The 25,333-nt window shown below is 40.6% G+C and overlaps 1 protein-coding gene across 1 annotated transcript; it reads left to right on the top strand.

The window, feature by feature from the left end:
- Positions 1-11,300: 11,300 nt before the first annotated feature.
- On the top strand, positions 11,301-23,102 carry LOC125886211 (microfibril-associated glycoprotein 4-like). The gene is made up of 5 exons (XM_049572232.1): positions 11,301-11,528; positions 14,804-15,001; positions 16,864-16,960; positions 19,066-19,233; positions 22,089-23,102. Exons 1-5 carry the CDS (start codon positions 11,508-11,510, stop codon positions 22,352-22,354), a joined length of 750 nt encoding a protein of 249 aa, XP_049428189.1. The 5' UTR covers positions 11,301-11,507; the 3' UTR covers positions 22,355-23,102.
- Positions 23,103-25,333: the final 2,231 nt, after the last annotated feature.

Genomic DNA, 25,333 nt, shown 5'->3' with positions numbered 1-25,333 from the left:
GGTTGCTTTACTGTGAATACCACAGACACACACAATGCTGTTGAAATGACTTTATCTTCCTGCCTAGTTCTGATAACCACACCTCAGTTACCATTAAAGACACTTAATAACCAAACTAAATTCAGCCACTGTATCTATATTTCCTTCAGTCACTACCCAAAGCTCATGAGCTAAGATTATTGTCAGAAAGAACATTGAATGACTGAATCGAGTACTGTGCTCAGTCTCCTCTTCACCATGACAGGTGACGCACATTACTGCTGATGTGACATCAATCTTGTCTTCATTTACCCTCACTCGTTTGTGAACAAGACCCCGAGATACTTGAACTCCATCACTGTGCCTCACTCCAAACCCACAGTGAGCAATTCACGTTTTCCGGCAGATAACCATGGCCTCATACAGTACTTAGAGGTGCACGCTGGAGGTAACGGCTCTGAAGCCAGCAGAAACAAATCATCAGCAAAAAGCAGAGATTCAACCCCGAGGCCAGCACACATAACTCTCCACGCCTCTGCTGTGTCTTCAGATGTTGTCTTTGAGAATCACATATATAATCTGTGACAAGGAGGTACGACCCAGCAGAGCCTAAGAGCCACTGAGAAAGTGCTTGACATTCAGACACATGATGTACTCTGGGTATACTAAGACCGCTCATATCAAAGGTCCACATTAAAATGCTTGGGAATTCCTTGTAAGGATGTCCAGTATCTCATTCTGAATCTTTGGCTTTGATTCACGAGCAAGGAACACGCAACCAATCAGATACGTTTTAGAAGATTTATTGAACAATAATGAATTGGATGGATGGATGGATGGATGGATGGATGGATGGATGGATGGATTATTGAGTGAGGTGTGGGGAGATTTGGAGGTCCGTAGTGGCGCCCGGGCATCGATGAACCCCTAGTGTCCTAGAGGAGAGAAGACAGGGAGACAAAGTGAAAGAGGGAGGGAGGGAGGGATGCGAATGCAGGAGCGAGAGACTGAGGAGAGGGTTAGTTCCGCTTATATAGTAGGCTAGAAGGCTGTGATTGGTGTGTGTTCCCGCTCCTGAAACTGCGCTTTAACAAGCTTCGATTGAGTTTTTTCTTTATGAATCTACGTGAAGCCTCCTGTCTTGTGGTTATTTGACCTTTCACTAAGCCCCGCCCCTTTGTGATGGTCCAACAAGCTGTCGCAGTAAGCATGGAGCCCACACTGTAACTAACTGCACTCCCTGAAGAAATCTTATCATATTTTTGGAAAAAAGAAAGAGTGATTCCAGAGAGAAGCAGACAGAGGGGTCTACAGTCTGTGTTTGAAGGATATATCCAGGATGTCAAACTGACTCAGCAGCAACAACAGGTTAAAAAGACAAAGATAGTTAGAAGCTAAAGCCGAACTATAGGCTACAGATCACAGTGTAAAAGTGAACCACCACATCACTGCTGATCGACACAGAAGACAATGAATATAAAACTTTGCTGATATTGAACCAGCTGTGTGGCATCACTGTGTGTGTAGATGAACAGTGTTTGGCTTCACCCCCGTGCCGCTGTGAGCACCCAGACCTCTGCTGTTGGACGGGCAGGGATCTCCAAGGGAAGTCAGACAACATTCATCTGTGCGATGACACACAGCTGGTTGAATATCAGCAAAGTCTCCCTGCTTCCCTTCACTGGTTTTCAAGGTCTGATTTTGGTTTTGGAACAGGAAGAAACATATACTGTATCTTTTTCCAAACTCTCCAGGTAACGAGTATCATTAGCCCATTTTAGATAGGAATTGTGCAAATTTGCAGGAAAGCCCAATCAGTCTTTTTTCAGCATTGGCAGTATAAAAACAAAAATAGGGAGTGCGTCAAAATGCCACCTACCTACTTTTGTTTATACAGAATGTGCCATTTTCAGGGCAATGGAGGGCATGAGCAAGTAACAAAACATGTAGGTCAGCGTGTGACGTAACCAGTGACATGAGAGGGAAGCCGCGGCTAGTCAGTCCTTTAGAGATTCTCTAGTAAGTCGGCCCGTTCTTCACCGTTCCTGTCATCTGACGGTTAAGGGCCTCTTCATTTGCGAGAACAAGGAGGGTGTGCAATTCCTTTTCTCCCTAGTTGCTCATCTTTACAGTGTCTGTCAAGTTTGTGTTTCCCTCTTGCTACTAACTAAAGGTCAGATTTGGGCCTAAAACTAGGCCCAAGGCCCTAGTAGGCCCGTGGTGTTAGGCCCTTGGCCCGGCCCAGCCCAAGTAGAGGGGAAGAGACACAGGCCCGTGGCCCTAATTAATATTATTATTATTTTTCATCTCCCACAGTAGCCTATATGGTATTTCATTGACATTTTTTATTAAGGTTAAAGTCCCACTGATTGTCATATACCTGAGTGTGTGAAATATGTTCTCTGCATTGCGGGTGAAATGTCCGCAGTACAAAGTTATAATTATTAATTGATAGCTACGACCAGTCCAACTTGCCTGTATTGAGTGAGTTAATATCAGAAGTTGTCGGTACATTATCAACATTGACAGAGAGCGCAACTGGTATGTGGTCAGAGGTGGTAAGCCCAAAACATATCTCTATATTGCTCAGTGCTGCATGGGCATCGGCCGAACAGATGCAAAGGTCTAACCAGGAGGTTGTATGCCATGCTTCGCTTATGTAAGTGAGACTCTTCTCAGGCAAGATGATTTTACTGGACAGCATAAAGTTATTTTCATTACAAAACTGCACAAGATGATTAGCAAAGATTGAATTAGGTTCAGACACATCAGCATTAAAATCACCTATAACATAATATGTTACAGGGGATTTTAACGCTTGCGTATGTGTATATTATACACAAGTCGAATCATTGTCCTCAAGATAGGAGCTGATAAAAGACAGTCTATTCAAAAATCCATCTTCATACAAATATGACTCATAGGGTGTATAAATATTTAAAATGATGAACTTCTTCTTATCTTTGACCTTTATCTCAAGCCCAATAGCCCAGTCAACATTCATTCTCAACACTTTAACCAGAGTCATATTTAGTGTTCCACAACACAGCCACACCCTCAGGTATCCTACCACGGACTATCCCAGAGTTTTAAGTTGGTGGTGGACTCACCAGCACCATGGAAATCCTTGTGTAGTCCATTCAGTTTATCCAGACCTTGTTTTGCTAGCCAGGTCTCTTGTAAGCATAAAATATCACAGTTGTTCAACAGAGTGTCAACCACATGACGTCTTGAGATATCCGCACAACTGTGCCCAACACGCAGGCCTTGCGTATTGTATGAAACAACCCGTATTTCAGTGGACCTGCTAAACTTCCTAAGGAATAATTTTAATGTCCAATAATCCCGGAGGCATCACTTCGAGGTTGAGACGGTTCCAGTGAGCTGGGCGGGGTCATAGCCTGCCCTGGCAACCCAGCTTTAGTAGTATGAGCACCTTTAGTCCAACATGATTCATAATAGCGTCGGACAAAGGAGCCTGCTGGTTGGGGTTGGGGGTCGTACACCTCTTCCACTTTATTACACTCAGCAGTTACCTGAAACAAGCTCAATCTGCCGTGTGTTGTCTCAGTCTTACGGCACTTTACATCACGCCCCAGCTTCTCTTTCAGATAGCCACCGAGAGTTTCAGCGTCTAGGCTGGAATCAAATTTTGTTGCAAACACACTCGCCCTCTTAGTTCTGACAGCTTGTATGCTAGAGGCATTGCCAGTTCCAATTATACCAACAGTCTTTCTTTCCCGTTTCATTGTAGCTTGTGCAGGGCAATATTTATGTGATGCAGCAGCATTTATTTTCCTCATCTTCGGGCGACCCTCACACACTACAGTGGTCCACGCTGGAGACTTTGGTGTTAGTTCAGCGGCCCATGAAGTGGAGGGTACAGGGTGTCCCAGGGAGTCCTCGGTGGCCGCAGTGGTTGACTACTGTGCTTCAGCCGCACTCAGAACAGCGACCAAATCAGCGGCAGTTAACAGCTGTCCATCAGCCTCCGCCAAGACAGAGGGTGCAGGTGTATGCTGCTTCTCCATAGCTGATAGCCGAGTGTTTAGAGAGGCGGACACTTCACGCAGGTTCTCACACACGTTAGTTAAGACTTCAAGGGTCTTTTTCATACTGTGGATGAAAGCTGCTCCATTCTACCAAGGAGCACTGAGAAGTCAATGTGCTCAAACATCACAAGAGGGAGCTCATCCAAGTAATGTGAGACAAAGCCTGGTATGTCCTCTCCACATTCGTTTAGGACTCTCAGGCACATTTTCACATTATTAGTGTCCTTTTGTGCACCCTTTTGGGAAATGCAGCATTGGGAGGTAGGGCAAACCTCAAACAAAATTTTCTTCGAAGACTCAATCCGTCTGAAATTGTTTGTAACAAGTAAAACAATTTCATCATGGCTCATTGTTCTCATCTTTACAACAGTAAAGTCAAGGAGTTCATCTTCTACGATAAGTTTCCCATTGTTTGTTTCCGGCTTTGTGCGGGAGTACACAGCGCACCATGTTGCCTCGCCCGCCATGTTGCATATCTGACTGTACTATGATCAATTTGTAAGAACTGATGTACAAAAAGACAAAGCGTCAAAAAAATAGAGATTGGTCTTAATGTCTGTATCACAGAGGAGACTGAACAATAAATTGTTATAGTCAGTTTTTAGGCAAAGTTGTCGCCTTGTGATGGGTCCTGCTTCAAAAATGTGAGAACCTGCTGCTCCTCTTGGTCTCACGTCACGGTAAACATTTTGGACTGTTAGTCATAAAAAAAACAAGACATTTACTGATGTAATCTTGTGCTGGAGGGTACTGGACATATTTTGATGGATGGATGGATGGAGACAGTTGGTAATGTATTTTCTGTCTGTTGACTAATCCATTAATAGCCTTATTGTAGCAGCTCCAACAAAAATACCAGGCAGTTAATAACGGAAAAAAACCAGGTTAATAATCCACCTTGTTGCATAAAATCTGCTCAAGAACAACCCTGTCCCAGAATGTCTGTATTTTTATGTCATAACTTTAAAGCGCTTTACATTGAAACATTGCTGCTTTGATTCCCTCAAAGACCTGTAGCTAAAAGACCTCCTAAAACCTTATAGATCCTAGAGTGTCTTGCATTGAAAACTGACTCCTGTTCCCATATGCTGCCAACATGGAAATCCTGCTGGAACATTTACGGGTTAAGGTGCATGTGGGGTTTTGGGGCTTTTGACTGAACTTCACCACTGACATTACCTCCATCAGGGGGACTGTGGGCAAGGAAAATGAGAACTGACCCTTCATATTTGGTCTGGACAGGAACTTGAACAGGCGACACTTCAGTCTGTGAAGAAGTTGATTTTAGCCATTGTCTAACACAAACTTGAATAAAGAACACACAAGTGCAAACGATGTCAGTGGTAACTGCTCTTTTTATAATTCTGTAATTTTTTCTTGATTATACTGTAATGTTAAGGTAGCACTTACTTATGGAGCTCTGCCTGTTTTCTGGGTTTGATGCACAAGGCCTCCACACCACCACTAGGAGTCAAAATTCTACATGGTTCTTTAACTGGCTAGTTAGCTGAACAAAGTCTTTAATGAAAATGTGTCCATAATGTACTCATTAACATTGATGGTGGCACCAAAAAGCTCCACATAGGCCTTTTAACATGTAATTTTAGTTAATTATAAGGCTGAAACAAACAATTGTTTTCATTGTCTGGGGGAGAAAGGGTTCCGGTTTGGGGACTTAAGAATTGCATCTCTGCTCTTAGCAGATGATGTAGTTCTCTTGGTTCCCCAACCTCCAGCATGCATCGGGGCAGTCTGAGTGTGAAGCGGTCAGAATGAGAGTCAGTACCTCCAAGTCTGAGGCCATGGTTCTCTGCTGGTAAACAGTGGATTGCCCTCTCTGGGTTGGGAGAGAGTTCATGCCCAAAGCAAGGGAGTTCAAGTATGGGATGGTCAGGCAGTTTGGCACCTGTAAGGAGGTTGTAAAAAAACGTTTTTGTATACATGCCAATCCCTTTCATAAGTTGTTGTAAAGTTGTTGTTAAGTAATGCACTAAGTCACACTAAGTTTTCTTGTTAATTTCTGTTTACTTTATACCACTTGGCACTAGGTGGCACAGTGGCATTGCAAGCTGTTTGATGACACATGAAGTTCATGTGCACGCACTGCCCGCCCGTTGCAGTTGTATTAAGCCAGCTCATCAGTTTTGCCAGTGTTGCCATGAGGTATAATAAATGAATGAACATTTTTCTACACCACTACCGTGTCCTTATGAGAGTGGTGCAGTGATTGCAGAATATGCCTAGATTTCAACATATTTGTGCTTTTTTTATGTGTGAAAAATGTTCTATTCTTATTGATAAAAACACTAGTGGTATGTTACAGTGATGGGTTACACTTAAAATACGGCTAAGGATTAGTGGTTTATCATTTCAGTAATCAAAAGAAAAATAACTAACATACTAATGGAGGGCTATTTTATTATTTTAAATCATGTGCAGACAAAATATTCTTTTAAAACTCTGTCACTCACAAACACACAGATACGCAAAACAATACAAAATACGCAATACGAAAAGAAAACAAAAGGTAAGACTTAAATTAATGTCACACAAACAGACACAAATTACTGCTTTCCTCCTTCCCTCCCTCGCGGTTTGCAAGTATGGCACCCTGAATCAGAGCATTTAATTTTACGCGGCTTCGAAAAGAAGATTTCAAAAGCCATCTGGTAGTTGAATGCCTCTGGGACAGGCCCGTTTATGGCAACCCACTGGATCCGTGGCGTGCGCAATCCGGCCGAGGCGCGGGTGCCGGAGCTAATAGCGGCCATTCAAGTCCATGTAAGCTGTAAGGTCCACCAGGCGCGGCCTAGAAGCGGCTCAGCACTCCACTCCACTAAAAACATGCGCCGGGTCTATTTCTGATGGACGCCGCGCGACGGCACGTCAATTTGCACAGACCAGATGAGTCAAACAGGAAGCCAGGTGCAGAAAACAATAAAACACCCATGAAAACTCTGGATTGTATTTCACTTGGCTACATCAACATGGTGTGACATGTAACTACCATGAGCCAAATGAGACAGAAAAAGTTTTCAGAGCTTACTTCAATGGTGCTGTGTGTTGCCGTGCAGGTTAAGAGTTGTCTTAAATACCATAGACATATATATGTAGACACCGCATCGAGTGGGTTTGCCCGCTGCTGCGATACGTCAACGTCGCCGCCATATTGGATGTGGCAAGGCTGCGCTGTAAACTAATACAAGTAAATGGACCTAATTTCATAAAGCGCCTTTCTACAAAGACATTTACGTTAATGCCTCTAGTTTATTCATTCACACACGCACTAATATAGGGTGATATCAGCTAAATTGGGCCACTTTTTGGTTAATCACTTGGGAAACTAAGAAAAAACAATGTATGACATTTGATTGTGTTCCTATGATTAACAATGACTGTTTTTAATATTTTTGTGTTGAATTTATGTAATAAAATATAATAGTTAAGACCCTACAGCTGTTGAAACATCAGCTGTCCCCCATTTTTGAGATGCGCAGTGTTCAGGTAAAATGGGCCACTCAAACTGCAAAGTGAAACAGTCATTTTTCATAATATAATCAAATTATCCTGTATTCGTCTAAGGCTCCCCTCATCCTCTCCTCTACTCACTGGTTGTACTAGCCACTTCCCTTATAGACATCCTTTCTTTTTCCTCTGTCTTCCTTTCTCCTCCTCTCCGTTCCTCTCTGTTCCTTCTTGTTTGCCATACTGTAATTATAGTTTCATGTTACTTTACTTAACCATCTTCCACTATCGCTTCTAGGCTACAGTACATGCTGCTTTCACCTTTCCCTTTCTCGTGTGTGTGTGTGTGTGTGTGTGTGTGTGTGTGTGTGTGTGCGCGCGCGCATTGTGAACTAGCGAGTGAGAGCTAGCTCACGGTGCAGAGCTAACACACACACACATAATAACAAAGGAAAATGTGAAGAGGCCTGTAATATAAAATAATTTAATAATATATGTATATATTAATACTTTTTAATAAGAGGAACTATCAAAATATTTGCTAAAACTCAACTCAGAACATGGCTCATTTTAGCTGAAATGTGTGGCCCAATTTACTGGAACACATTAAGGTAAATTGGGCCACTAACAAAAAATGCTTTTTCATCAAAAATAATTTTATTTAGCAAAACATTAGCATTATATCTGATGGAGGCCATCAGGACATGTATTATACATCATTATTTATATATGTACATTTGGTTTTTTATTGAATTATCAACCTTATCATTGACAGTTAAGATTTGGTATGTCAGGGCACTCACCATGCAGTTCTCGGGAGCAGTCTCAGTATGAGGCTTTGCCCCACCCACCATAGCAACCATAGACCAATCAAATCAATTGTTACATGTCAAGTACTGGTGCGGCAACAGTTTGAAATCATTTGCATTCATTGGCTGTTAACTTTTAAAGAGCTGAGACGCTCAAACCTTAAATGGCCCATTTTACCTGATGGCCCAGTTTAGCTGATGTCACCCCTCAGGATACAGCTAGGCATGTATTTGATCTTCTCGGATGGCTAAGATAAGATTAATTATTGATCCCACACAGGAGTAAGCTAATTCACATTACATCAGCTATAGAGAACAAGGTAGTGCCGAAAAACAATACACAGTAGGCTATATATATATATATATATATATATATATATATATGTATTGTAGTGACCCTGCAGTAAATGTTCTGTTATAATGTCAATGTTCTGTGAGTTAATGGCATGTTTGGGATTGAATGAGTATAGGTAGGATGATGGGGGGCGAGTGTGATGGGGATGAGGGCTGTGTGAGTGCGCGTGCTGGTGTGTGTAGGAACGAGCTGGAGGAGAGAGCAGCAGTGCACAGTTGGAGTTACAGCTAAGTTCTTATTTGTGGGTTGTTTTGGCGTGGTTACGGCCAACAGTAACCTGTACTGTTCAGTAATAAACGGTGGTTTGCCGAATAACTGCATCATCCTTTCCACACATCCTGGCGGACGCTACAGTATACTGTGTATTGTTTTTTGGCACTACCTTGTTCTCTATATACTCCTGTGTGGGATCAATAAAGTTCTTATCTTAGCCATCTGAGAAGATCAAATACATTGTTTTTGGTGCCTAACTGTTTCCCAAGTATATTAGTGCGTGTGTAATCTCTCAAGACAGATTCTGCAATTTACATTGTAGAATCTGTCGGCAGCCCTGTGTGAAAGACGTCTACAGAGGCGGGGAGGGCGGGGCTTTGAGTTTGAATGATGCTGCGCTTTAGCCAATCACAATGGAGGGGGCGTGGCCGAGACATGCAGGTGTCCCCAGGAAATGTGTAGTTACAGAAACAGCAAGCTCCGCATCCATAGCGACCGCTCTACTCAAAACGCCGTCTCATCAACGTGAAAAAAAAAAAAAAAATTCCAGCGGATGTCTTAGTTATAACATGATTGAACAAACTGGAGTAGTTTCATATTGTATCCGACAACAGGAGGCTTTTAACAGATGACGTCCTGACGTTAGCTTTGCTAACTGTCCCTGTCAGCTGCAGCCACTGCTGCTTTCTAGACATTGTGATTTCCCATAACTGAATAAATACCACACATGGCAACACAAAACTGCTTTGCTAGCTCAATCATGTTGTAACTAAGATATCCGCTGGAAAAAATATTTTATTCACGGACCGTTTATTGAGTTATTACCTTATTTTTATACAGTCTATGGTTATTATAGACACCGCTAATGGCTAACGTTAACAGCTAACGGTTAGCCCAGCTAATCTACGATAACCATGTTAATTACAAAACACACAGAAATAGTAATGTTTGTTCAATCATTGTGTTTATAGACTTAACAAACATCAGATTAGTCTACACGGTGGTATAGTGACGTGAAAAATGTGATATATAGCTAAACTCTGCTGGTTTTCTACCCGAAGTATTTGTAAACAACACAACAATTCCCTGGGGACACCGCCGGAAGATAAGGGCGTGAGCGATCGCCAAGGCTCCTGCACTTCCATTAGTCCAGTGTCAGAGCTGGCTCAATTCTCTGACAAACAAACGCAAGAGGGAATGTAACTACAAATGATATTTATTTAACAAACGTAATCAACAGAAACTAAGGCTAACAAAACACAACAATCTATATCTGTAATGTGGAATGTCAGCAGTGACTGCGGGTGCATGGCTGTGGGTGTGTGTTGGATGCAAGCTAAAATGAAAAGGGACAACAGGTGAGCTGCAGGGTCAAGCCGGGAATGAGCAGCCCAGAGACAGGCCGGGCGGATTCCACAGGTGTTCATAGCCGCAGCCCCGCCCACTAAGGCACACACCGGAGGCCCATGACCAATCATGCTCTGAAACAGAAAGGAGAGAGGGCGAGCAAGACACCACATACACACACATCCAGATCCAAACAACCCCACCCCACTTGGGGTTGTCACACCAGATTGGTGCGTGTGTGAATGAATAAACAAGAGGCATTAACGTAAATTTCTTTGTAGAAATGAAATTAAGTCCATTTACTTGTATTAGTTTACAGCGCAGACTTGACGTACGGCTCAGCGCTCGATGCAGCGTCTATGTTTATTGTCTATGTTAAAAACAGCCACACAATTCTCTTCTGATGTTTTCGGTGGGTTTAGACGCTTTAAGTGGTCCGACCAGCAACTGGTTGAGACAACTTAGTTCCGCGTTCCACGTTGCCCCTTCGACTCTTCAGCAGGGGGGCCACGGGGGGGCCAGACTCCGAGTTATGGGGGCACTGGCCCCTGCTGGCCCTCCCCTAAAACTGCCATTGTGAAAGAATGAGATCGTGGATACAAGGGGCCGAAATGAGTTTCCCCCATAGGCTAGCTGGGCTCAGCCTCTGAGATAGCGTAAGGAGCTCAGACAGCCAAAGGGAACTCGGAGTAGAGCTGCCGCTCCTTTGCATCCAAAGGGGCCGATTGAGGTGGTTCAGGCATCTGTTCAAGATGCTGCTGGGGGCAAATAAAAACGGTCATACAGTCAAAAATTGCCTCACTGTCTGTCTCAACCCACCTTGAGCACAGTCAGAGGCAAGTTTGAGTTACACTGCGGCCGTGGGGTGGGAGGTTACTGTAGGTTACACATGCGCACACACATACTGTACATGAGTGCATGCAATGCAAACAAATGTATCAATGCACTTAAGTTCATACACAGAATGGGAGAAAGCAAAGAAACAGGAATAGAAACACACAAAGGTGGCATCTAATTACAGGAAGAATTCCAGTATTGCTTCATATTGTTTTGCTTTTGCTTTTAGTTTGGAATTTCCACAGTCTTGCACTTGTGAGATGTGACCTCCTCCTGTTGTTTGTTTGTTCTTTGATGAACTTTGACACTGTGTATAGATGAAGTTTATCAGTGTCACATGCTTCCACAGACACTCCCTGCGTGGACAGTTTAAATGTGCCATGTTTGCCAGCATGTTTTATTTCAACTGAGGAACCTGACAGAGTCCAACTCTGAGCCGTCCTCTCCACAATGATGATGATGATGATGCAGGTAGGAGCTGACAGAAAACACTGACATTTAAACTAAACATAATGATGGACAAAGTCTGCTCCTATTTTCTTGATACTTACAAATGATTTTCATCATGTAAAAATATTTTTAATTGAAGTATCTGTGTGGAAAACAAATGATATAATGCCTTTTTCTTATCATGTGCTCATAAATAAAGATGTATTATAATTATGATTTATGGTATTGCTAGAGGCAGCACTGTTTATTGAAGCAGCTATATAGACACAAGATTTAGAAAAGCAGAACTACAGAAAATATGACTGGAAATACAAATACAACAGTTCTTATAAAAATTACTTCAGAAGCATCTTAAAATCTATTACTGTTATTCACTGAAGCAAACATATGTTTATAATAGTTGTTTTGTGTTATTTATAGTTTAAAAGTCTAATCTAATAGATAACTCAAACCATTTAACTGTATAATTTAGTTATTGCTGTTAAAATAAATCAATAAAAATGTAACATGAATTCAGCTAAAATGCACCATCTTTTTTACGCTGTTATTAAAGTACATATTTGTTAGTGTTGTTTGAGGACTTTATAGTGTTGTTAGTTATTGTTAGACACTCTCAGCTTCAGTGAACACATATCTGTTTCCAGACTTAAGACTTGTGAACTCACTGAAGCAAACTGTAGGAGTGAATTTAAATTAAAACGATATTCAAATGAAACAGCACAGGAAACAGATGTAAATAGATATTATTAGATTGCAATGTTTTGTAAATGTTATAAAATTAGTTTCATTTAATCAAACCTGATCACAACCTCTGCTCCACAGAGACTCAGACTCATAATAAACATAGCAGGGCTGTATGCAAACATCCAGTGGGACGTGTTCAGACTCACTCAGTGGGGAAAACCCATATGTTGTAGCTGTTGTATGTTCGTTGAAATGATACTATATTCAGCCCTGTTGCCTGAATGAAAAGTTGGTGTTGTACATTTCTGCAAATGTTACACTTGCATGTTTCATACATATCATACCAACATTTCTAAAGTGATCAGATTACATGTATATGAGCTGCACTTCTTAACAGGAGGAAGAGGGGATAGTGGAACAACAACCCCAAAAGCAGGTATTTTGAATGAGCCGTCAGGACAGTTTCAGCCTTGTTTGTGGTGACCAAATCAGGTATTTTAAGCCAAAACATGATGCTTTTGTAATTCTTACCAAGTGATTTTTATGCCTAAACCTAACCACACATTAACTAAAGCCTTTAAAACATAAAACTGACAAAAGGTTCATAAAGTTTTAACATTTCCGCTACATTTTAAACATACAAATTTAACATATTCATGTTTGCTGAAACATACAATGCCAACATTTATCCTGGTGATCGGATTAGGTGTCAGTGGGATCAATATCCAAACAACAGATCTGCCTCACACTTGATCATGCTCTGGCAGCATGAACACTCTTCTTCCTCTCTGCAGCTGTTGTGTGCATGCCACTCACTACAGAGAATATATCCAAACAATAAACAGATTTAACAAGAAAAGTGCACTCAGTAGAGTGTGAAATAAAGATACAATAGAAGTCTGAGGCCGTGGTTCTCTGCTGGAAAATAATGGATTGCCCCCTCTGGTTTGGGAGAGAGTTGCTGCCCCAAGCAAAGGAGTTCACGTATGCTGGAAATTTTGTTCACACGTGAGGGGAAAATGGAGATGGATGGATGGATGGATGGATGGATGGACGGATGGATGGATGGATGGATGGATGGATGGATGAATGGATTTGGCGCAGCATCCACAGTGATGCAGGCACTGTGCCAGACCGTTGTGGTGAAGAGGGAGCTGAGCCTGAAGGCAAAGCTTTCAACTTACCGGTCCATCTACGTCCCAACCCTCAACTATGGTCTTGAACTTTGGGTAGTGACTGAAAGAATTAAATCATGGGTGAAGCTGCTGAAATGAGTTTCCTCTGTGTGTTGGCTGGGCTCAGCCTTAGAGATAGGGTAAGGAGCTCAGACATCCGGAGGGACCTCGGAGTAGAGCCGCTGCTCTTTTGTGTTGAAAGGGGTCAATTGAGGTGGTTCAGGAATCTGATCAGGATGCCACCTGGATGCCTCCCGTTAGAGGTGTTCTGGGCATGTCCAACTGGTAGGAGGCCCCGGGGTAGACCCAGAACAACCTGGAGGGATTATATATCTCATTTGGCCTGGGAACGCCTTGGGGTCCCCCATCAGGAGCTGGAAAGCATTGTTGGGGAGAGGGATGTCTGGAGTACATTGCTCAGCCTGCTGCCTCCACAACCCAGCCCCAGATAAGCAGATGAAAATGGATGGATAGTTTTGATGATGAATGTATTTTTAATAATTAAAACACAGCCAGAATTCTTTGATCCATGTTGTTCATAGCTAGACTTTTATCAGTATTAGGAAATAAGGTATTTGGTATCAGGAAAACTCCCCCACCGGCAGGTTAAGAGGTGTGAGGAGTCAGCAGTAAATGACGGTATAAACAGTCAGTAAAACATGTTTTTCAACTAATGCTAACCTTGAGAGATCCTTAAGGATATAGACATAAATGTGCACACAAAAACGGGCCAGTAGTTTGCAAGATTAGCTGCAGACACACATACTTACACACACATGACACCTTCAAGTTTTACCCCTTGTGAAGATAATACCAATTAACTCCTGACCTGTGTGTTAACATGCATGTGACAAAGGTACTGAGGAGATGAGATGTTTAGAGAATCAAATTAAGCATCAATTATTAAAATCCATTCACCTTTTTAGTATTGAGGTGGAGGCAGAGATGTCAGTGGCAGATATCCCAAATCTCTGCAAAACACACAACTATCTGGATGGTTAGGTATCGGTAGAGGTACTGATTTTTTTGTTATTGTGTAGTGGGTGAACCGGCACTTTAGATCAGTTTTTGGGTTCACAAAGCAATAAACAAAGAGGCAAATAGATTTTATTGACTCAACACATTATTTCAATACTTCGCTTTTGTGTGTGTCAAACACATATTTTGCAAATTAGGATGATTGATTGTAACATAAGCTGTTGCTGAAGTAATGACTGACTTATTGTGTCACAAATGATAAATGGCTTCTTGCTTTTGTCTTTAGTAAATTGCACTGATTATTGTCTGTGCCATTTTTTGACCTCCTGCATTGTCACAAAAGACCTTTTTTCTACTACTTAATATTTGCTATATTTATTCTATTATGATATCTGTGAGCGCAGGAAGTCACTGTTGGAGGTGCTGTATTTTTATTCCTTTCTTTCCTTTTGCATCCAGGTGACATTGTCCATAGCCCTGCTGGTTCTTGCAGGCTCAGTCCACTCTGACTCCCCGTTTTACCTGCCCATTGACTGTGATGACATCCATCGCCGTGACAACACCAGCTCCAGCGGGGTGTACACCATCTACCCAGGAGGTCCCACCATGCCCCTGCATGCCTACTGTGATATGGGCACTGACGGAGGCGGATGGACTGTAAGTACACCTCAGATTTTATAATTAAAAACAACAACAAATAGATGAGACTGTGTGCTTTATTTAGATCTTGTAAACCTGCTTGTAGAAAGAACTGCGTTCTCATCACAGGTCATCTGCTTCATCTATCATGTACTGATGTCACACTGAAGCTTTCTCATTCCCTCTGTGTGTGATACCTACGCCAAAGGCATCTTTTGGTGTCTCTATGAGATACGCCCTTTCGTGTCTGTATGTGATGCACAGCTGTCTCCTGGCTGAAACTCGGTGTAATACATGGTTTAAGTTGTCAAAGTGGTCATGGCTAGGTTAGGTCAGTGGCTCTCAACCTTTTTTGTGTGTTTTTGTGTGTCAGGAAACCTTGAAATTGACACACATTAGGTCACAGAGCCCCATTTGATAAGATTTGGCTTCAGGGACCTCCTTCTGAAAAGATGTTGGTGATTAAGACCAGTTTCCTATAGTTGTCTACAGCTGAGAAGATAACCATAGAGGAAGTGAAACCTGTGATCAGAATAGTCACTCTTATGACCTTTACCCACATTGGTTTCACTTCTATAGTGACTTATAAGAGAAATAAATTTATTCCCCATTTTTCTGGGGAACCCCCTGGAACCTGTTGAGAACCACTGGGTTGGGCAACAAAACTACTTAGTTAGGTTTGGAAAAAAACAACATGTTTTGGGATAAAATACGTGACATAAATACAGCACTTGAGTGACATCAGCACATGACAGATGAACATAAGTAATGTAACATTACGCTGAAACAGCAGTGACTTCTGGTTTCACACGGGACACAAACAACAGTGTCCTGAAAGACAGCCTGTATCTGTTTGACCCACACACCTTACACAAACTTTCTTGCTCTTTATACCACGTCAGTTGCTTTCAGTGTCAACAGATGAGTTTAATGAGTTCAGTTCAAAGCCTGGTGTGTCTCAGAGAGACGCCAAAGTAGCCTGATATGACCATCCTGATAACGTGAGCTCAACATTCTGTTTCGCTCTCTGTATCAGTCTGGACTCAGTGTTGCCTCAAATACTTTCAGTGGGTGGGAGTACTCGCCTTGACGGACTTACTCCTTTGTCCAATCAGCATAACAAATACATCTTTATAATCACCAGCGGAGCCAGTTGATAAATCAAGCCTTTGCCGAATCCAGTCGGAGGAATAGTAAAAATGTCTTTTCCTCTGAGAAACTCTGCGAGTGCATACTCTTGTTATTGTTTAATTGTTGTTATTGACTCTATTTATGCAATGCCTTCACTTATTTCTGTCTTTACCAGCGTTAGTGTTAGGGCTTGTTGCTTTGGGAGCCACCTTAATTGTACTGCAAGTTGTGGCCTGCATTTTACATCATCATCTACAACACAGCCCCTGATTGGCTGCTTACGTTGTCAACAACAGTGCAGATCCCTGACTGGCCAGGCTTTTAATTTCTGGAAAGTGAGACTGATACAGAAAGCGAAATAAAATGCTGAGCTCACATCATCAGGACGGTCCTGCCAGGCTAATGCTAGTCTTGCTTCTTGCTTCTTGTTTGCTTGTCAGGGCATCATTAACAACTTTGTAAGGTGATAATATCTAAGATGTTTGGCTTTCAGCTGTGCTGCTGCCTCTAAGTGGCCAAAATTTCCATGTTTGATGGGTGAAATAAAGGTCCTGCATGAATACTTACATTTATGTAGATGTAAGCAGGTAACAGACAATCATCACAGTCATACCTGATGGACTCTAACAGATTTTCTGAAAACTTGTCCAGATTCATAAAGTTGTTAGCGGCCCTGCTAATTGAATATATAAAGCATTACATGTAAAAAATGTAACTTTTCTCTCTCTTCCTCCCATCCTCCCTCTCAGGTATTTCAGAGGAGGATTGATGGGACTGAAAACTTCTTCAGGCCCTGGAGGCACTATAAGGATGGATTTGGGAACGTGGCTGGAGAGTATTGGCTTGGTGAGTGCTTGAGGGAAAAATACATTGAACACAACAGGCCTGTGCCACTTGCTGGCTTAATTTTACTGAGGTGAGACAAAGTATGATTTTAAATTAGATGAGGAATTTTAGACATTTACAGATAGTCTGAGGTGGAAAGAAGCTAAAGAAACAGTTCACCCCAAAATCGAATGTACATATTTTCCTCTCACCTGTAGAGCTATTTATCAGGCTAGATGGTTTTGGTGTGAGTTGCAGAGTGTTGGAGATATCGACCGTAAAGATGTCTGTCTCCTCTAAAGTGTAATGGAACTAGATGGCACTCAGCTTGTGGTGCTCAAAGCTTTAAAAAAAAAAGGGACATTTGAAAAACTAAACAGCAGTGTCTCTTTCAGGAAATCGTAACCAAGTTACTCAAGATAATCCACAGACCTTGCTGTGAGCAGTTTCATGTAGGAACGATTTTCTTTCTACTGAACGCCACCACCAACTGTATCACCATGCAGAGGGAAGCGTGCATCTATTCGTGGATGATCGGCTTGTGCTTGTGACAGCGTGAGATGTAAACACCAATGGCCTCCCCCTCGGCTGAGCTGTAACGTAAGCTTGCTCAGTGGCACTAGGTGAGCTAGCAGTAGATGCACACTTCCTTCTATGTGGTGATGCAGTTGGCGGGTGTAGTTCTGTGAAACAAAAATATCTCCTACATGAAACTGCTCACAACAAGATCAGTGGATTTTCTTAAATAACCTGAGGCCTGTACTATGCAGCCAGTTCAGCTTACCCAGGATATCTTCTCGTTATGTGGCTTCACTAACTCTAACATTGGCCATCTGGATAACTGCTACTACAAAGCTGGTTATCAGCTGGTTCAGTCATCTCTGGGTTTTCCCATCCAGCCATGAGCATGTTTATGTGCAAGAGGCAGGGCTGTAAATCACAAGCGACATCATCAGAACCACAGATGAAGTAGGCTATTTCATATTGTATGAGATGAAACAGAACCAAAAGTGTCTGTGACTGCGAGACAGTATCTTATAACGAAAAATGAAGAAATATTGTAAATACAATCCAAATATAAATCGTCGGCTGAGGCTTACATTACTTATAGGTATCACTAGGCTCTGTGTGACATTAGCATAGAGTATTTTTTGCTATTTAGTTGGATGATGATGATGATGATGAATATGTCACATAAAACACTTTAATGTGATGCCAGAGTGTTTCTGCTGCTGCAGTAACGGGTGGAAAAATATCGTAGTTTATGACTGACGATGTACATCTGACCCAAATGTGGCATTTATGATAATGAGCATCAGTTAATAGTCTGTGGATTATTTTCTAATGAAATAATATATTTTTATCCCCGTTCTCATCACACAGGTGTCTCGTGTTATTCTGAGCTGCAGGAATGGAGTGTAAAATAACAGCACTATCACTGCGGATTAAAATAAACTTGCATAAGCTAAAATCCTGCTAAAATCATGTGCTTAGTTTTTTAAAACGATCTCACTGTTTGTTAGAAGCTCTGTTTTAAAACCAGTGGAAATAGAGTCCTGAAACAATGGAATTGTTCTACTGACCTACACAAGAGACTCCAGACTTTTGTCCATAGATACATCTTTCTTCAGTGATCTGATTTGTCAGAGGTCGGGGTGTTGACAGGCTTTGATCTGATACTGTGAAGGTCAGCTGTTCAGCATAAGTCGCCATATCTGCCGGTAAAAACAGAACCAGCTTCGTGCTACTGAAAACCCAGAGTTAACCCTGAAGTTACCTCGCTAACTCCAAATCCTGCGCCGTAGTACCAGCCTCAGGTCATTATTTCTGGAAAGAGACACTTATGTTCAGTTTTCAAATGTATTTTTTTTGGTGCTTTAAGCATGACAAGCTGAGTGCCATCTAGTTCCATTATACTGGAGAGAAGGCAGACATCTCTATGTCGATAACTCCAACACTCAGCGACTCACACCAAAACAATCTAGACTGATAAAGTGCACTACAGGTGAGAGGAAAAATATCTGTTTTGAATTTGGGGTGAACTGTCCCTTTAAGACATGCTGAGCAATGATATAGGGTCTTGGTGCAGGGGGTGAAATTAAACAGATCTATGTGTGCCTTCTCAGGCCTGGAAAACCTCTTCCTGCTGACTATGAGGAAGAAGAATGAGCTACGGGTTGACATGGAGGACTTCGAGGGAGGGAAGGCGTCTGCCCAATACTCCTCCTTCTCAATTGGTCCTGAGAACAGTGGTTATCAGCTTTACCTGGGCAGCTTCTCTGCCGGAGTAGCAGGTGAGGATTATTTTGGGAAGTCTCAGTATAAATATCAAGGTATATGGTTGAATGAACTGCAAGTAATAAAGGATGTTTTTAATGAAAATGTTACTTTATCACTTTTGGGGTTTTCTGGAATTAAGACTTGTATAAAATGGGTCCTTAAATCATTTATTTTCCAGCTACAGTTTTGCATTGTCCCTACAAAGCTGGATATAATACTGTGGACTGACTGGAGAAGAGGCCATAGAAAACCATAATGACAGCTCACATTGATTTTTTTGTGATGCCAGTGAAAATATGGCTCTCCAGAGACAAATTAAACTGTTGTGACATTCATGAAAAATGAAACATTAATGCTCTTTCAGTGGAGGAAAAAAAGTGTTTTCCAAAATAATAGGATCATTTTTAGACAGTATGCCTGCATAGGCCATTTATTTGGAGACACCTTGTTAATCTTTATTTATTTGAGTAGAGGATCCAGTCAGTGAAGGTAAGAGTGCCTTCAGTCGACAAGGGATTGTGCAGAGAGTAATGGGGTGGGAAGATGGAGCTGGATCTTATATTTCATCTTGTAAAAAAAAAGAGAAGACACTTACCCTAAAGCCAGTGGCAGCTGGTGATTATTTCAGTGGGTGGGCCACCTGCTTAAACATTAACAATGTTGTTGTCAAGCTTGGTGAAAGCTTTGTCAGGTCCAGTGTGTAGGATTTAGGGGGATATCAGTTCTGCAGTCTCACCACGAGATGCCACTAAATCCTGTGCACTGGACCTTTAAGTGAAAGTACAGAAGTATTGTTGGTGAATATTCTCAGTCATCAAGGTCATGGTAATTCTAAGTGCTGTATCGTAGGCAACTGGACTCACTTGAGTTTCTTGAAGACGCTTCACCTTTCATCCATGAAGCTTCTTCAGTTCTAACTGACTGGTGGGGAGTCACAACCCTTAAACCCTAAACACAGGGTTTAAAGCCTGCAACTGCCCACCCAGATTTCCAGAAGTATTATTTGCTAAATGTACTTAAAGTATCAAAAGTAAAAGCACTGCAGCTCTCTCACAGTTTAACAGCTCGCTAGCCTATCTATCAGCATGGTGAACAGCATTGTACTCACCAGAGGGATTCACCTGACTGCTCATGCAACTCTGTGCCAGAGTTTGCCATTTCATATTTAAATAATGCTGTGTCCTCCTTTGTAATTACATAGAGCTAATATCAACCTTTTCTCTGCATTTGTCATTGTCCCATTGTTTCTACCACATCTGCCAGCATCAAAACAGTAGTACATCCTGCTTCTTGTTGGTGTGATTGGCTGCCTGGGCCAAGTGTGACAGTGACGAGCGATGCAACTCTGTGCCTTCCGCTGAAAAGTTGAGAGTATTTTATCTTTTATAAGCAATTAAAAATCGGCTAGCAAAATGCAACTACAAGAAAGGAGTGCACAAGAGGCACGCCATAGCATAGAAAAACAATGGTTTTGCTGGTGATGCATTTCTAGCTACGCATTCTGGTGATCAGAGTCTAATGCGTTTCTGCTCAAGCAGCATTCAGTCGGACCCCCAGGAAGTGTGACGGACTTTGACAACAATTTTTATAGTGGCCAAATAGTGTAATTACATCCGTCACATGATGCCCTGGAGCCCCAAAACAGTGTCACAACCACTGTGAAATGGATTGTTTCACTATGTGGCTTTGATTCAAAGTCTAGAGGAGCCACAAGATCCATTCATTTTATCCACATTCAGGTTCGTAGAACACTAACCTGGAAGTAGCCAGTATGGCTGGTGAAAGTCTCTGGCGCCCCCACTCTATGGGCCACACAGTGCAGAAGCAGTGACAATCATCCTCGTCAGTTTATATGCAGCAGCTGAACTTTTTTGGCGTCATTCATCACTGAGCAACTTTCATAGCAGTGAAGGGGACTCTGCCTCCAGCGCTGTATCTCTCTATCTTTATCTCTAGTTCTCTTTATACATCCGTGATTTTACTATAGCACTGGTGGAGCTACTTTAGCTACTTCATATATGAACATTTAGGTAGTTTAGTCCGGTGGCTCTCAACCTATAGGGGTCAGGTTCCCTCCTCAGACTCGAGATACATCTGAGAGGACTTGAGATGATTAATGGCGTAGAAAAGAAAGTTTTGCTTCATAAATTGATATTCTTCTTTTAGACTTTAACCTGTTTCTTTTGTGAAATACTGGATAATTTATCTATTTTGAGCCTCAAACAGTTGTTGAAGTTAAACTATGTGAGAGGTTTAGAGGGGGAAGTGTCTCTTTGATGGAGCTGCTAACAAACCAAAAAGAATGGAAAACACTGGTTTAATCTTTAACAGTTAACTGTATTTTATGAGCGTATCAATTTTTTTTAACGTAAAATATGGATCTTAGAAGTAACTAAACCTGTTAAATGTTTGTAGTGGAGTAAAATGTACATTTGACTTTAAAACATAGTGAAAAAGAGTATAAATTTGTATGCAATGGAAATACTCAAGTTAAGTAGAAGTACCCCAAAATTGTGCTTACATACATGACTTGCTTGAGTTTCTTGACGACGTTTCACCTCTCATCCAAGAGGCTTCTTCATTTCTTGGATTAGAGGTAAAACGTCTATAAGAAACTCAAGCAAGTGTAGGTGCCTACAATACAGCACTTAGGATTACCATGACCTTCAGACCTTCATGAATCTTCAGTACTTTAGTGTACTTTGGTCTACTCCACCATTATTTAAGGCACATACATGAACTGTACTTGAGTCTACACAAGGTAACGTAAATCATCCACTGCCAAAATGATAACACAGTAGCAGCAGAAGAAATGTTTCTGAGTTTTAAACATGAACTGTGTTTCAGCTAAAACTGTTTTTGTCTGCAGGGGACAGTTTGACACACCACAACAACATGAAGTTCACCACATTTGACAAAGACCAGGACCAGTGGGATCAAAACTGCGCTCAGCATTATCTCGGTGGATTCTGGTACAACAACTGCCACAATGCTAACCCCACCGGCATATACGCGCCTCACGATGTCATCGCATACTCCAGTGTCCAGGTCATCTGGAACACATGGAAGGGTGCAAGCTCCCTCAAGACTATTGCGATGAAGATCAGATCATTGTCTTCATGTGGATGTGCTTGAGATTCCTTTTAACCAAAATAATCAAAGTTGAAAATGGCTATTTGATCATTATATATATATATATATATATATATATATATATCATATCAAATAGAGTTAAAGTGTAATCAAGAGCACCAAAATCCATGCATAGCCACTGTGTTTTGAGTTGTATTATACATATGTTATCACTGTATCATCAATATATTATTACATCATCAATATGTTATCACTGTGTGAATTAAAAAGAAAACAAGCCAAGCAAGATCCAAATCTAATGGTAGAATGAAGCCCTCCTAGTAAAGTTATGCTGCTGTGTACACACTGTACATGCATGCCCTGGAAAAATACACACATCTTAAGGTCGGTCCAGGCACCTGCACTTGCACGCTCATGAACACACTGAGTGTTCATCAACACAACAGTCCATTTTTTTGGTTTGAGGGGAGCCATTAACCTGATCAGCTGCAGATTAACAAAATTGTGGTAATACCTCACTGTCCATCAGGGGAGGAGAGTGTTGATATGGGGGAGCTTCATCTCTTTGTTGTTCTGACTGAATTCACAACCAACAAGATGTTTAGAAAAATGAAATGTCTGTTTTCCTTATTGCATCTGCTCCACATGTTTTTACCCAGCATTCATTTTTTCTGTTTATTCAGCCTCAGTCTTTTTTTTATTTTTTATTATTATGCTGCATTTTGTGTTGTACTTTGTGGTAAGTGATTTTGATAAGACATAAATGAATAAAGTTTTTTCTTATACAGTATTATTGTGATGATTATTATTGTTGTTATTGTCGTAGTTATTCAATGGGTGGAAAAAGTATCCAGATCCTTGACTTAAGTAATTGTACTACTCGCACACTGTAAAAAATACTTCATTACAAGTAAAAGTCATGCAAGGAAAATGTTACTTAAGTAAAAGTGTATAAGTATAAGCAGAAAAATGTACTAAGTATAAAAAGTAAAAGTAATCAATGCAGAAAAATGTCCCCTGTGACTCTTATATAATGTAATTATTAATCATGAATTCATGTAAATGCAGGATTTTACTGCTGTAGTTAGTTGAGGATGAGCCCAGTCAACTATTTTGTGCAATACTGCAACTACAGCTTATATCTTATTATGAACTGATTATGAATATGTTGAATCAATTGACTGTTTGGTTCATAAAATTTCTGAAATAGTGAGAAATGCCGTCACAATCACCCAGAGCCCACAGTGACACCATCACAGCGTTTATTTTGTCCAACCAAGAGTCCAAACCTTAACGTTATTATATTATGTATTTTAAAATGAATTAAAAAATAATTCACACAATACAAATAAAAAGAAAAGCAGCAACTCCTCACATTTGAGAAGCTGGAATCATGACATGTTCAACATCTTCTAAATGTTCTGTAAATTGACTTAATAGTAGATTAATTGACTAGTCGTTTCAGCTGTACCTGCATATATACTGTTAGGTAGGTTCATTTATATAAAAAAAAACATATTTCATAAACTCAAATGTTTTGTGTGCAAAAATCTGAATTTGTAAAGTGGGGTAATAAATAAAGCTGTCAAAGAGTGAAGGAAGAAGTACAATATTTCCCTATGAAATGTAGTGGAGTGGAATTATTAACAGTTTTCAGGCAGTTAAAGAAATATATGGAAAAAATAAAAAAGACAAACGCTTTTTGCTTATATTTTTTGTACAAGTTTGACTTTCCTGGATAACTTTTATTTTTGTTGTTTTTGTTTTGTTTTTGTTTTTGTTTTTGTTTTTTTGTTTGTTTGTTTGGTTTTTGTTTTTTTTGTTTTTTTACAAATCTGGGACTCTAACAGCTACATGCATGACACAATAATTAATCTTCATGATATCATCTGACACATGCACAATGGTAAAACGTTGAAACTTGATAACTTCAGTTTGAGCCACGTGTTCAGGTTAATGTCAGACAGGACACATGTTAACTAAACGCACGATGTCGCCATTGTGTAGCACATCCTCATTTGTCTTCATGGGAGGAACAGGTGTGGTCACGACAGGTAGGCTGACGTCATCTCATATGGAGCGACATGGTGCTGGATGAAGAGGAGGACATCTACTAGAATTGGCCAAGATAGTATTTCAAATACTTTTTAAATTATTATTATTACTATTTTACGCTTTTCATAGAGTGTTTGACACAATTAACATGTCATGACATTAAAAAAAGCATACCAGAATAAAAATTAAATAATTGAATAAAACGATTAGATTATTGGTTCTAAACATTTTATTTTCATCTTTATATTTTGCTCATTTTTCTTTTCTATATCTTATATTTTCCGTCCAAAACAAAGCATTAATATTTGACTTTTTTATGTTCCGTGCAAAAGACTGAATTATTTTTGTCATTCAGATGGTTAGAAAAGTCTTTGACGAGTCAGCAGTAAATGTTGTTAAAAGATTTTCTAGAGTTTTCAAAGAATGTCATGTATTTATTTTTTGAAAAGGAAACTCGTATGCTCACAGAAGAAGTAAAATAAGTATTCAGGTCATTTACTAAGTATCAGCACCACACTGTGAAAATACTCCATTACCAGTGAAATGTATTAGAAAATCTTACTTATAAAAAAGTGCACATATATTATCAACAAAATATAATTTAAAAGTGAAAGCAGCCTACTCAATATGCAGAATATCCACTGTCAGTTATTGAGCAGCATGTAGCTGGAGGTGGAGATGAATTGGTCTAATCTACATTATTCAATTTTAATCTCTATGCATCATATTTTATGACATGAACATATGTTTTTTTTTTTTTTTTGTAATCTGAAATGTACTTTGCAACTGAATTAATATAAAAAGGTGCAATAATAGCTCAAAACTGTACTTGAGTAAATGTGCTTTCCACCAGTGAGCCTCACTAGAGTTAGGAGTCATCCTGTTGGCAATATGTACCAATTTTTATGCCAATTTATATTGCAGATATATATTCAGCTGGATGAGAGAATATTCTGACCTGCCGGT

The sequence above is a fragment of the Epinephelus fuscoguttatus genome, linkage group LG3 (assembly GCF_011397635.1).
Source record: "Epinephelus fuscoguttatus linkage group LG3, E.fuscoguttatus.final_Chr_v1".
NCBI classification, from domain to species: domain Eukaryota; kingdom Metazoa; phylum Chordata; class Actinopteri; order Perciformes; family Serranidae; genus Epinephelus; species Epinephelus fuscoguttatus.
Note: the sequence above shows the minus strand (reverse complement) of the source record. Positions and strands in the feature narration are given on the sequence as shown.